Genomic DNA, 14,621 nt, shown 5'->3' with positions numbered 1-14,621 from the left:
TTGTTCCTACAAAGTGTTTATATATATATATATATATATAGTATGTACGTACATACATACATAGAGACATACATACATGAATGACTGTAACCAAGCTGCTACAGCCAAAAAGGCTAACAGCCCCACCTGGTGCAGAACCGAATCACTGCAGCTCTGAAGACATGAGCTGTCTGTGATTCATATCCCTTCCCTCACTTTCAATAAAAAAAGACAAAAACTACAGTAAATACTTCACTTGTATTTATTCATACTATAACATATTCATATTTCTATGTTCATGAGAGATATACATAGTTATTTACATATTGCCAGTCGAAGAAACAGATTTCAACAAAATGGATGAGAAATATAAGCTGCAAATTCAGTGCTATGCTGAAAGCCCCGAAATTTGGATTCAAAACACACACACAAAAAACACATGGTCTCATAAAAACTGGAAAGTGGGAAATCGGCGAAAACACTGCAGCGTGATTGCATTTGACATGTAGCCTATACATATACACAGTATGCGTGGCTTCCGAGTTACGAGGTTGGCGGCAGCTCCTAAACAACATGTGCAAATGTAGTGTTGCTTAAAATGATCCACTCCCCGGAGTTATGAGGCAGTGTATATGCAGGTGACTGATACTTGCACACATTTTCTTCTCCAAAAAATGGACAAAAATAGAACACTATACACACAAACGACAGTTGAAACAACATTAAACCAACGCTTTCCCGAGGCAAAACGCGGATCCAGGTACAGTTGTTCGCTTAAGGATAGCCATGCATTAGCAGCGATCGTCACACATTCTTTTCGATACATTATCTAATAGCTTGCCTGTCTTGCCGACATGTATCAGTCAAAATATTGGACCAAATAAACATGCGGTAATATACTGTATATACTGTTTGTCACATTCACCCCGCTCATGAGCGAATACACTTTGGAATTAAATGGCTTTTGGAGGGGAAAAATAAAAGCTAAAAAAAAACAAAATAAAAAAAATCTAATTACTAATTGGTTTCTGCTCTATAGCATTTGATAAAGTACTCTTCTTGCTCTTGAACAAGTGCCTCTAACTGCGAAACTAAAGAACCTCGAACACACGTGCGTGTGTTTTGTGTGCAACAAGCTCAAGCTATCTACCTCTTCTATAAATACAGTACGTGTCATATTTCTTCTCTTCAGACCCTCATCTGGTCTCCTTAATAAAAAATAGAATAGAAAATAACCTTTGATACATTCTAGAAAGAAAACACGCAACTGGGTTGGTCGAGTGAGGAGGGTGAAGGGAATGATGAGGTGATCTCCTTGTCAAAGTCATAGGTGGCCACCCTCAGGAAGTGTGATGTTTAAGGGTGCACTTTGAAGGAGAGCAGTTCCTCTGAGTGCATGTTGTTGAGGGAGCGCAGCTCTGGAAGCTTCAGCAGCAGCTTGGTGAAGGTGGTGGCCCCCTCGGCGCCGTGGTTCTGCATCACCAGGTTACGCAGCGCCCGGATCAGATGATCCTGCAGGGCCTCCACAGAGTTCAGGTCCCGAATAGCAGAGCGATCTGATCACACAACAGTAAGAGGGGGGGGGGGCGACAACAATGTTAAAACACTGGAGAACAATGCTGGAATAGCAGGAATAGTATTAGTGGTAGGAGTAATACAGTGTCCGAAGTCAAGTTTTTGTTCATTTCTGTAGATTCTCCTACATGTTTGGAAGGGGAGAGTGTGAGGGGAGGGGTATTCAGTTGGTTGCAATTTGCAACATTACTGCTAGATGGCACTAAATGCTACTAAATGCTATGAACTGGCCCTTTAAATGTCACCCTATCCATTTTAAATATGTCATATTTTGATCATATTATCCCCCAAATATCAATCGGGAGCTTGTTTGGATGCAGTCATTGGGTTGTGCTTTCATTTGATTGGCTCACGGTTAGACAGTGTATGGTGGCCATTGGAGACAAATTTTGAGAACAGGTAAATTAGACCAATGATGATAAATAACTGAGGCATTCAAATGTTGACCAGCAAATTTGACTGACATTTGGCGCTTTGTGTTCATTTCGGACACTGTAGTAACAGCGGTAATGCTAAAACAACTAGTTTCTTGTGGTTGTAGTAATAATAGTAGAGCTATATTTGTATGACACTTTTTATGCCTATAGATAGAGACGAGATAGAGAAGTGTCTCTCCGATGTGGGCGTGCTTACCGGCAGACACGAGCACTACGGCAGTGAACAGGCTCATCTCGTCCTGGTCCAGCCGCAGTGCTGCCAGCTTCTCGCTGAACTCACACATGGAGGTGAGCAGCTCGCCAGCGCCCAGTGATCGCAGCGTCTCCAGACTGTAGCGCTTGCCGCTCAGGAAGGTCACCGTCCGCTCGGCCATGTTGAACAGGGAGGCAAAACGCACCATCAGCACCTGGGAGATGAGAAAGGAGGGTTTAAGTTAGGCTCTGAATTACTTTAGCCAGTGTCATTCAAATTGGAAGTTTCATCAAGTTCAATCTTGACAAGCTCAGCCTGCTAAATTTTTCGTGGAATGTGCTTTCATCTCCTCTCATCCACCCACCCACAGGTCGACTGAATTTTTGAATCGATCATCAAAAGAGATGTCACCTCATGCCCCGTGCATCCAGAGTTTAACAGAGACATTGTCAGGCTTCAACACTGAGCTGTGCCGTCTTTTAAAAGATGATTTAGACGCCATCGCACAGCCAACATTGCTCCCGTGTTGCGCCAGCTAACGTGCAATGTCAATTATATTGGCCACTGACGCACGGTCAATGTCAGATTGTGTTGTGCTGCTTTCCTAACATCATATAGTGCCACCAACTGCCTACACGTCAACGTCAGAGGAACAAGTTTATAGGATCAGGAAACTTTCTGATACGTGCCGCAGGAGTGGCCATGTGTGCGCACTCAATGCAATGGGAAATGCAGCTGGATAACGGCTTGCATTGATGAGTTTAGAAGAGAGCAGTTGTCAATAATCAAAAATAGTTCATATTAAAATTAAATTTTTTAAATTAAACTATTTTTGATTTAATTCATTTTGATGTATCTTTTCAGGCTTTGTAAAGTACATTTTCTGATGTTTTTATCCAATTATTGTCCTATTTATGTCTTGTCCCAGTGTCCCCCCCAAACAAAACCAAATTCAAATGCATAAGGCAATGCCTCAGCAGAAAGACATGAATGGCCCAATTTTCCAACACACCAATCGGAAAATGTGTGTACATCAGAAGGTTGAAGTCTGAATAGGAACAGCTGCAATGTGTGTATCTCAACCCGCGTAATACCAATGTAATTTGATCCTCCTCACCTCGAAAGTGCCAGCTTTCAGCAGGCTGACTTGGTCGTGCTCTGAGAGGTCACGGAAGCCCAGGATCCTCTTGGCGAAATCGACCACCTCCCGCACGGCAGGGGTGAAGCTCATGGAGAACTCCTCCCAGATCTCCTGGTTGGGCTTGCAGGGGTCCACATAGGGCGAGGTGTTCATCGGACACACCTGGACAAACACAGAGACAACGGGCCGTCAGACAGAGGAAAGATGCATTTTGTTGTTCCATGGAGTGAAATCGCTGGAGTCATAATGATGATTATTTCAAATGGAAAAAATACCAGTTTAACAAATGTAATATTGGCTCCTTTAGCAAACTGTTGTAATAGTTGAACAGGCAATTTAATGAACACTCACCAGGTGTGCTCTGTTGTCCACACTGTTGCTTGGTCCATTGTAAACGGTAGAGGCAGTTTGTGTGTTGAACTCATGCTGCCTGTGCTGAAGGCTGTGGCTGTCTTCTGATGGTTCACAGCTGTGTAGCTGCTGAGGCTGCTGGTAAACTGCCGTCTCTTCCCTGTAGGCGGCGTTGGTGACGTGTTGGTTGTTGCCATAGGAGCTATGCTGGTAACCCATGTTCCAGCAGCTCCAGCCCTCCTGTTGCTCCTCCATGCGGCTGTCGCTGCCCGTCTCCGGGGCCACGGGGGCCGTCGAGGGTGCCCCCTGGCTCTGGCTCTGTCTCGGCGACCTCTGCTGGCCGTACGCGGCAAAGGCGTCTCGGCGCTGGCCGGCCCCCGTGACCTCATCCTCGCCGCTGTCTGACCCACAGGAGGAGGCGGAGCTGGAGTTGGTGTCCATGGAGACCACGGACTCTGAGTCCCGGGGGCACCGCGGGGAGGAGGGGTTGGAGCAGGACGACGAGGAAGAGGACGAGGAAGAGGACGGCGAGGGACTGGCGTTGGGCAGCGTGGGGCTCTGGTGGCCATGCAGCATGCTGTGCAGCTGGCTGTTGTTGCTCATCATGTTGTTCATGGCATTCTGCATCTCCAGCAGCATCCTCTGCTTCTCCCTCTTTGGGATGCGGCCAAACCTGACAGCTGAAAGCACACGAACAGCCATTAGCCTTTAGCAAGACTACATGGACTTTATATGGAGTGCAGCAGAAGGCTCTTTAATTGTTAGATCGCCAACGTTAAAAGCAAACTAAACTTCTATAAAGCCGGGTAAAATCCAATAATAAAAGCAGCTAGCTCCACTAGAAATGCCAACATGAATTATTTTGTCTTTTTTGCTGCGATCAGCAGCTCTATAGGTCGTGCGGTCGGTCCACAAAAAGTTCCCCACCCTTTAACGGCCACACCTTTTGACCTAGGAGGCTGAAATTTGGCATGGAGGTCAAGTGTGTGTGTGTGTGTGTGTGTGTGTGTGTGTGTGTGTGTGTGTGTGTGTGTGTGTGTGTGTGTGTGTGTGTGTGTGTGTGTGTGTGTGTGTGTGTGTGTGTGTGTGTGTGTGCGTGTGTGAAGGTGTGCCATCCTGCATTTCGAAAATGCATATGTGGTTGTAGCTATTCACGCTTGTTCCCCATTGTCTTGCTCTGGCAAAAAGCCTTCTTTGCTTCTTTAGACTTGTTTTAATAATAATAATAATAATAATAATAGATTGGATTTATATAGCACCTTTTCTAGACACTCAAAGCGCTTTACATATCAGGGGAGGGATGGAGAGGCAACTCAACTCATCCACCACCAATGTGTAGCACCCACCTGGGTGATGCACGGCAGCCAGTTTGCGCCAGAACACTCACCACACATATCATATATCATATCATGGTGGAGAGTTGAGGACTGAATGTACCAATTAAGTAACGAGAGATGATTAGTTGGCCATGAGTTATTTCGTATTTTCCTGTAGATCTGTGTGCTAATAAATAAAGCAAACTCCACTTGAACCCCTAACTGGAATGCAAAGTGCCTTTTCTCACCGTCTCTGGACATGCCCACAGCCAGACACTTCTTGAAGCGACACTGCTGGCAGCGGTTCCTGTTGATCCTCATGATGGTGCAGTTCTCCATCTTTAGACACTTCTTGTACTGGATGTTCTGCTGGATGCTTCTCCTGAAGAAGCCCTGAGTAAGAAGAAGACACCAGGTGAGCAGTGGCCAGTGAAAAAGCAAAAGGGTGAGGATGTGAAATGAAAATGATCGAATGTAGGGCTGGGCGATAAATCAATATCGTTTTTACGCTAAAAACTCTCATAAAATGAGGAATGGTAGGAATATTATTTGAATAATTCATTAACATTACCATTCGGTTCAATGAGATGAACATTATTTTGATCAACGTGACTTTGCATACATGAAACATATCGTGATATATATTTGATAAAGAAAAATCATTTTTTATTATTATAATTATGGTGATATTGATTTAGAGCATATCGCCCAGGCCTAGCCGAAAGGTAATACAGCATTCCAGAAGGGTCTGAACTGTCGCACCTTGCAGCCCTCGCAGGCGTGGACGCCGTAGTGGAAGCCCGAGGCCACGTCGCCGCACACCTTGCATAACAGCACCATGCCGTTGATTTCTGCCAAAGTAAAGTAAAAAAGTAATGTAACTAAAGTAACTAACCAGTGAAGCACGTCCCCCACATTGTTTCCTTTACACAAGCTATGTCATTCTTATCAAGTCATTAACAGTCGTTAAGCTGGTAAGTGGTAACAACACTTACTGGTGATGCTGCTCTTGGCGGACGTGGAGGAGCGGCCGGTCTTCTCCGTGCCGTGGCCACGCTGCTTGGCGGGCGGTGCGATGTCCACCACCATGCCTACGGCCCGGCTGGGCAGCGAGGGGCGCGGCGGGCTGGGGGACGTTGACAGGTAGCCGCTACTGGGGCTGCTGCTCATACAGGACTCTGGGCTGGAGGCGGAGCCAGAGGAAATGTAGGCTATGACTCCACCTGTGCAGAGGGGAGAGATAGTGACATGTTATAGCAAATTAATGCTAAAACAAACACTGTTCTCCCTATTTGTTTACCTAGCACTATTATTATTACCTAACCTTATTATTTAGTTGCTTGTAATGTTTGCAGTAGAGTAATTTAAGCTTATTCTATTGTTGTTCACTGTTAACTTACGTTGGGTTATAAATGTCATGATATTTATAGATGAATAAACCAGGAAGTCAAGTGAAAGCACAATTCAATGTTTGGCATCTCTTCTCAGCACAACCGATGCCTTGTTTTGCTGTAAATGGTGAAATCCATAGCCTATATAAACAATAAAATGCAAACAGCTTTATTATCTTTATACACTTTTAGTATAGCAACAGAGCTAAGCTTTTAAACCAGAATAAAATAAGTAAATAAAATAAAAATATATTCACATTCAAAGAAACAATGAAAGCTTTGGCAGTACAGTAAAGTCTTGACACGCCTTTCCAGCAGCTGGAGCTTTCTCGGAGTCTGTGCTTTCTATGCATTGCTGTGATTGACCTGCTTGATCACCTGGGAGCCTGCTGGTTGGCTAACACTTGTTACATAACATGCATGTGTTTCTGTGCTCTGCTGACTGACTGACTGTACAGCCAAAGCCAGGCTCAGGCGGGGTCAGGGGTCATTTCAGTACTGGAGCAGTGTCACAGTTGTAGGGGAAACAGGCCACACACCCAGCTTGATTATGTAATGAGAAAACAATTCCTGTGATGCCTTCTAGCAGGAATTCAGTGGGGAACTTTGTTGATCCTAGGCCAGACATGATGAAATTGAGCAACTGTGGAGAATCTTTATATTAAATTGCCTTTATTTTTTATGTTTTTCATAAGATACAACATGCAAGCCTTCCCACCCTCCCCCTCATGACCATGTCTGTTTTTGCTGTTGTCCTCTTTTTGAGCTTGTTTCTGCATCTTTTTTTTTTTTTTAGCTTGAATGAGAAACACTTAACCCTAACCACACACAGGAGCTTAAAATACCTAAGGAGTACACTGAAGTCACTAACATAAACTACTGAACAGCACAAATGGGACAGTGGTCGCCTGGGGAGTCAAGAGAGACAGGCTTGTGACCTTTAAGGACACCGGTTTGAATCTCTAGTAAAGTCTGGGTGGGGAAAGTGACTGCAGAGGTGCCTTCGGGCAAGGCATTCAAGCCCCAGGTGTGATTGTGGAGAGCTGTGAGGCAGGGCAGTGTTGGAAAAATACCAAGTATACATAGACTACTTTCCATGCATAAAGTAAAAAAAATAAGAAAAACATATAGTAAGTCCCTGTGTGTATATTAGTTAATTTTTTTCTAGAGCTGCAACGATTAGTCGATCGACAGAAAATTTATTGTCAACTTTTTTACTTTTTTCGATTAATCATTTAGACTAATTTTTAAGAAAAACATGAAATTATCTTGTTCCAGTTTCTTAAATGTGAATATTTTCTTGTTTCTTTATTTTTGGGTTGTGGTGGGCTGTTGGTCAGGAGGACAAAAGATGGCATTTGAGGATGTCACGTTCTTTAGGGGGAAAAGGGTTTGACATTTTTCACCGTTTAGTGACATTTTATAGACCAAATGATCGATTAGTCAGAGAGTCATATACATATTAATAGATAATGAATATAATCGTTAGTTGCAGCCCTACTTTTTTCCATTCACTAATAATGGGAAAAAGTCCAAAAATATCCCTAGTGATCACAATACCCCATTTACTGTAACACTACAAAAGACTAAATGTAGTGTTCCCTTACAACCACAGTGATGACCATGACCTAACCTAGACCATGACTGTTCTCTTTCGCAGCCCACCCACACGTGGACCTGTCATGTATTTCAGCAGAAGGGAGCCAGCCAAAATCTAGGTCACCCCTCTACTGTCTCACGTGGACTCTCCAGTCTAGCCGTGCGCTCTGAGCATAGAGGCTCTAGCCTACTGTGCCAAGGATTATGCAACGTGATGCGTCACGGCCAATGGGAGCCGAGCACTGCCGAAACGTGTACGCATGGCTCGGCCAATCAGAGGAGAGTTCCTGGGAAGCGTGTACACAAGGGCACATGGCTAGTCTACGCTGTCCATGTGAGACAGGCCGGGTAAGTGGAACACTGTTGTTGTGTCAAATGTGAATGTAGCACTGGGCTGGCACTCCTAACCCCGATTTATAACACGACCGCAGGCAGGCTGCAATAACGCTTTTATTACAGTGTAGGCGGAATGTGATGTAGATTATTACGTATGAAAAAAATATATGCAAACTTTATGACTTGCAATGGATGATTGCAACGTGATGCGTCACGGCCAATGGGAGCCGAGCACTGCCGAAGCGTGTACTTGCACGGCTCGGCCAATCAGAGGAGAGTTCCTGGGAAGCGTGTACACAAGGGCACATGGCTAGTCTACACTGTCCATGTGAGACAGGCCGGGTAAGTGGAACACTGTTGTTGTGTCAAACGTGAATGTAGCACTGGGCTGGCACTCCTAACCCCGATTTATAACACGACCGCAGGCAGGCTGCAATAACGCTTTTATTACGATGTAATATTATCGTAGCCAACGCCAGAATTTCCCCTCGGGGATGAATAAAGTACTCTATCTATCTATCTATCTATCTATCTATCTATCTATCTATCTATCTATCTATCTATCTATCTATCTATCTATCTATCTATGTAGGCGGAATGTGATGTAGATTATTATGTATGAAGAAAAATATGTGCAAACTTTATGAATTGCAATGGATGATTACAAAGAGAGAGGGAGAAATCAATGACATTTTCAGGACAGCCGCCCCCATAAAAAAAAACTTCTTATAGCCTGTATCGGTTTTATATTATTATTATTATTTACAAATATGCATACTATTCATGTCACAGAGATTAATGTCAGTTTATTAAAAATGTGGCTTAACTCTTTTCTGCAGTTGATTTCAGTGGGTTTGACTCTTGTCCACTGTTACAGGCAGCCCAATTAACGAGATATAAGACATAGGCTAATAAAAACACAATACAACTTGAAATACATATTTGTAATCGAGCATTGGGAATGAATGAGAGACCTTTAAGGTTAGAGGACACATCTTCCCCATCGGGAAACTATCAACAACTGCACAGTTAACATTAATGCCTGCATTGACACAATGTAACACCCGCTGCATTAATTGGTTTATTTTTTTTATGTAGCAAATCATTAGAAACATTCGTCTTACCAGGCTTGGCTGTTCCAATATCTTCAGGCATCTCCGGTCCGGAAATCTAGCAGTTTCCTCAGAAAAGACAGCAACTTATTCTGCTGGACTAGACTCAGCTGCCTGTCGCGACACAGCCAGTTTCACAGAAACAACCAAAGTATGAGTCTCTAAACTTGGAGAGTCTGTGCTGCAAGTCGTGCGAGTTGAGAGATGCCGAAGCGCATATCAGGTTTCTATTGTGGAGATGGAGATAATCACAAAAGTCCGGGTCAGTGGACTCATTAAAGAGCAAATCCAGCGGAGTGTTGCCTTTCAGTCCCCTCAGTCAGTACGCCCTGTACTCGGGTATGGTGAGTTGCAAGTGTGGGAGGAAGAAAAAATCTTTTAAGAGCAAGTCAGGTCCGCTGGCAGCTGTGGAGGAACTCCCCCTGTACCCTGGCTTGTTGTGTGTGACTCCAAAGAGAACTAAATGTTCTCCTCAATAGTGCCCTGCCCATGTGACCCATTTTAGGCTCCGCCCGGCCCGGTTGCTCGAGTCACTTTAACCCAGTGACACACTTTAAGGACAACCGGGGGGGCGGAGCCAAACGCGGCGTGGGTACAGCGGTCACGTTGCAGCAGCAGCAGGCTGTGATGCGTTCGCGGTCACAACAACCAGGCAGAAACGAAAGAACAGCGTGACATCTCACGTTGTACTACAACTGGAGGAGGCGTTCACGTGTCTCTCCAGTCGGAAAATACATGTGCTTGTTTGGAAAGAGTGCCAGCACGGAAGCAAACAAGACAAAAACGGGAGTAGGGGTTCCTTGAATTAAAACAAAAGAAAAACACTTTAATATAAGTAATTGCAGTGTCCACATGTAAAAAACGAACAGCAGTGGCACATCTTCCAAAGTCCAGTAGAGTTAGGCTATTATGTGTACATACATCCAACTTGTTTTTAGACCAGGTGCTGCGTACCGGATACAAGTAGCCTACATGTGAAGATAGGAAAAAAAAAGTATCCACACACTGGAAAAGGCTACAGCTCCCAATATTAGTTTTGAAGACTACAAAATTATAAAACAATGGTTCAACCAGAACACAGGGTCTTCATCATCAGGTGAATTAATTTAATTTAATTAATTTAATTTGGGTGGGGAAAAAATAGCTTTTTCATCATTTTGTATAGGCCTACAAATATTGTAGATATTAGGAATTAGATAAGCCAACAAATGCAGCGGACATCAAACACTTTTCACATAATTGATTGTAACCAGTCAGTTTATCAGTCTACAGGACGTGTTTACAGGAAAATCTGGAAGGACTTGAACGTGGCATTAGAATATTTGCAACTAATCACCTATAAATGTAATAATAAGGCTGTGTCCCAACAGCCAACAGCAACTCCACTTGAGATTAATGTTGATTTATTTTGGATGTCAGTGCCAGACTTTTATATAACTGTTTTGTTCATGTGTCACTGTGTCCCCAGTAGCCATGCTTCTGCACTCTCTCACTGTGCTAAAGGTGAATAACCGTAACACACCACGTGTGTTGATCTGATCTAATGATCTCGTGTGAATCCAGCTGCCTTGCAAGGGTAGGGCTTCCCCAGCAAACTGATGAATTGTTCAACTTCGCCATTTAATTTACAAGAAGTTAACAAGATTAAAGAATGCCTGTTTTGATTAGAGTTTCTCTTATCTCTCTACCTACAATACAGACCGTCATGGAATTCTGGACAAAATCATATCGGGCAATAAAAATATTTCGGTCAAATAGGGGTCCTTGGCTGTAATGAGGACTATATTAGGGGTCATTGATATGAAAAAGTTTGAGAATCACTGTTCTAAAGAGTAAAATTAAAGTGAAAATTCTGCTACAGTATTTGTCATATGGGGAACCCCACAGATCCCTGGATATCCCCACACCCTACTTATAGGGGACCAAAGTACCTTAATATATCATCATCAAACACGTTCTTTGGATATTCGGCATTATAAAAGAACAATTATCTGTATCATTAGCAGCTAATAATAGTGCTATAACAATAGTGATTAGGGCTTGGAGGCCCTGACCTTGGCACTCCATTTTAGTTGCTTGCAATTTTTTGTGATACAGGGAGTGAAGCCTATTTCTCTTTTTAAGACACTAGCTAGTCTAGCAGCATCAGCTAAATGCCTAAAATGTAAATGATTGATAGATGTAGATGATGATTATGTCAATGATGAATCACTCTTTATAGCTGCTGACAACACAGGAAAGATAAAGATAACAGCTGTCAGTCCAATCAGAATCTTTAAATAGCAAGTCTATTTACACATATGGATAGTGAAAGTGTCATTAAAGGATTTAGATAAGTGACTGGCCTGAGGTCAGGCTGCTGTAAAACAGGAAATGTGACCATGAAGACTCAAGACTGCACTATTCAGCTGCAACTATTTCACAAGTGGAACAATAGGCTGCCTGCCGCTACACCATTGTTTTAGTGAAATAATATTTAAACTCTGGTTACTACTACTACAATGCATTCCAATATCCTAAACCTGTTTTACCTCGCCAGAAATTCTATTTTAAATAAATTGCTCAATTTCAACAAACTTCCATTGCAAGAAAACTTTTAAAACTCAAACTCTTGACAGTGTCTATCCTATCCTAGGAAACCTATATTTTGCTTTTTAATTTTGTTTATCCACGGATGATGGCCTGAGCATATGCATATTTGTAAACAACAAATATGCTTTACACTCATCCAGTGACATACAGTGAGTAAATTGGTGAAATTGAGATTTAGTCAACTTTGTCCTGAAGATCTGCGTGTGCTACTTGTTTAGTTTTGGGTATTCAACATTGGAATTTATATGACATTGTTTTAGCACCATAAACAAAATATTGGGAATTTGCATCGTTTCAAAGATCTAAATACAGAGAGTTAACCGGCAGGGCCTTGCCCAAGGGCTGTAGATGTTGTGGGAGGGGAACATTTCTCTGTCATCGGTCTGAGATTGGCACTGGCATCCTTCCACTCATAAGCCTGCCACTTTAATCTCTATAGGCTGCTGTAAAGATCTTGATTTTGGATGCATTACAATTAAAATCAACTGCAATCCTATGCCAGGATCCTGTTTGTGTGGACTTTAGCTCGGCGTTCGACACAATCATCCCGGCCTTGCTGCACAAGAGGCTCTCCAGACTTCCTAACGAACATGAAGCAGCACGTAAGGCTGGGGAAGCATGTCACCGACTCCCGGACCATCAGCACCGGAGCTGCCCAGGGCAGTGTCTTCTCTCCTTACTACTTCTTCCTGTACAGTGTACACCAACAGCTGCACCTCCAGCCATCAGTCTGTCAAGTACCTGGATTCCGGAGCTGACACCACCCTCATAGGGTTCATCTAATGGTGACAAGTCTGCGTAGTGCGTACAGACAGGAGATTGAACACCTGGTGGAGTCAAAACAACCAAGTTGAGTTGCTTGGTGGATTGGATGATTGCACTCTCCCACAGTGATAAGGAAAAAACAACACATATTGGCCATTTTACACTTTATTCATTTGACACTGTCAGGGACCTCAGTAGTGTGTGGAACATCCATACGCACACACAACAGCTTGTTCAAAACAAGAGTGAATACCAATAGAAGAATATTGCAGGGGATTTTGGCAACAATTTTTGGGCGCTACCCACACGGTTAGCTGTGTTGCTCATTCCACGAATGCATGATCCTTACAAGTTGTACCCCGTTGTAAAGGTGACTAATCAGGCTTTCCAACGATATAAAATACAATACCAATTGGTATTATTAAAGGGGAGAAATAATCGACCGAAATAACGTTTACGAACTTTTTTGGGGGAGTTTATTATGTGTCGTAGATATCTATATTTAATTGTATTCAACATTATTCAATGCAATTTCTCCATTCATTGTGTTTCTGAATAAAATAAATCTGTACTTGACCGCTCAACTCACATTTATTTCGTCATTGTAAAGCCACAGCATAGTGAAGAGGATATGTGATGTGTGTAGTTCTTCATAGATCTACTAGCCTCTTCATCTTGCTCTTTGAGTGCACCAGGTTAATGCATTTTACTTTATAATGTACAACATTTCTTTGAAACCCCCCAGTTGGCGTAAACTTCGGACCATGAAGGTGCAAGGTGCCCCTGCATGGTTGGAAAGCCTAGAATCACCTATGGCAGCCGGTCAGTCAGAGCAGGTCAGAGCCAATGGCAGAGCTTGCAGGGAGCGGAAAGGGATTTTCCTCCGCTGCCGACTGAAATGGTCGGTACCAATGGCAGAGCTTGTACCAGCAGCCTCAGGCCCGGCTCCAGATCCAAATTACAGAGGGGGCATTTAATTAGCTTGGGGGGCCAAGCTAATTCCACAAGGTGGAGTTGGATGCGGTTGCGAGCGAAAGAGTTTGAGCGAGTTCAAATTTAATTTAATTTAATTAAATTGAACACTAGCTGACTGTGTCAAACGAATAAATAATGGGCAAGAACAAGCACAAAAAGCACAAATCGGAAAACCAAGGCGGAGGGAGAGGCATGGAAGCCTGTGTTCAGAATAGCGAGCAAAGTGAGGCTGAAAAAAGTTTGAAAAAATGGCGGGTGATAGTGACAGCGACGAAATGGAGTCTGAAGACACCGAAATACAAATTGAGGATTCAGGAGGAGCTTTAAAGAAAAGTGATTCCAGTAGATCAGTGAGGAGGAGTGAGTCGTTTGTGGTTGGAATGATTGCGGCAGAAAAAGTTGAGGGTATTTTCAAAGATGCACATGTTGTAGGTAAGTTTGTTGAAAGGAAATTAGGACAGGTTCGTTCGGTCAGGATTACAAGAAGCGGTATGGTTGTTATTGAATGTTTGTCAAAGAGTCAGCGAGATAAAGCTTTGAATATCAGTGAGTTTGGAGCAGAAGGAGATGAGGATGATGAGGTGTCTTGTTTCCCACTTGGGTCAGAAGTCAGGAAAAAAGGAGTGGTAAGTAGCGTGCCTTTTTCTGTGAAAGCAGACTTGTTTTTGGATGCGTCAGGTGTATGTGAGGCCAGGAGGCTAACACGATTCAGTGAAGGGAAGAGGGAGGATAGTAACTCAGTGTGCCTCATTTTTGAAGGGGAAATGCCAGAAAGAGTATATCTAGATTATGTGTGTTACAGGGTTAGGCCATATGAGAGAGCCCCACTAAGATGTTTTTGTTGTCAGGAGTATGGCCA

The 14,621-nt window shown here is 43.3% G+C and overlaps 1 protein-coding gene across 2 annotated transcripts; it reads right to left on the bottom strand.

Annotated features, from left to right (window-relative positions):
• Positions 1 to 231: 231 nt before the first annotated feature.
• Positions 232 to 9,835, bottom strand: nr1d2a (nuclear receptor subfamily 1, group D, member 2a). Of its 2 annotated transcripts, XM_083637661.1 has the most exons (8): positions 9,443 to 9,835; positions 5,988 to 6,215; positions 5,755 to 5,843; positions 5,241 to 5,385; positions 3,677 to 4,356; positions 3,302 to 3,487; positions 2,188 to 2,398; positions 232 to 1,535 (listed from the first exon to the last, which is right to left on the bottom strand). In XM_083637661.1, exons 1-8 carry the CDS (start codon positions 9,471 to 9,473, stop codon positions 1,336 to 1,338), a joined length of 1,770 nt encoding a protein of 589 aa, XP_083493787.1. In that variant the 5' UTR covers positions 9,474 to 9,835; the 3' UTR covers positions 232 to 1,335. The 2 variants fall into 2 exon arrangements, with proteins under 2 accessions (XP_083493787.1, XP_083493788.1); XM_083637662.1 differs by lacking the exon at positions 5,755 to 5,843 and having other exon boundaries at positions 3,677 to 4,349.
• Positions 9,836 to 14,621: the final 4,786 nt, after the last annotated feature.

The sequence above is a fragment of the Poromitra crassiceps genome, assembly GCF_964638095.1.
Source record: "Poromitra crassiceps genome assembly, chromosome: 1".
NCBI classification, from domain to species: domain Eukaryota; kingdom Metazoa; phylum Chordata; class Actinopteri; order Beryciformes; family Melamphaidae; genus Poromitra; species Poromitra crassiceps.
Note: the sequence above shows the minus strand (reverse complement) of the source record. Positions and strands in the feature narration are given on the sequence as shown.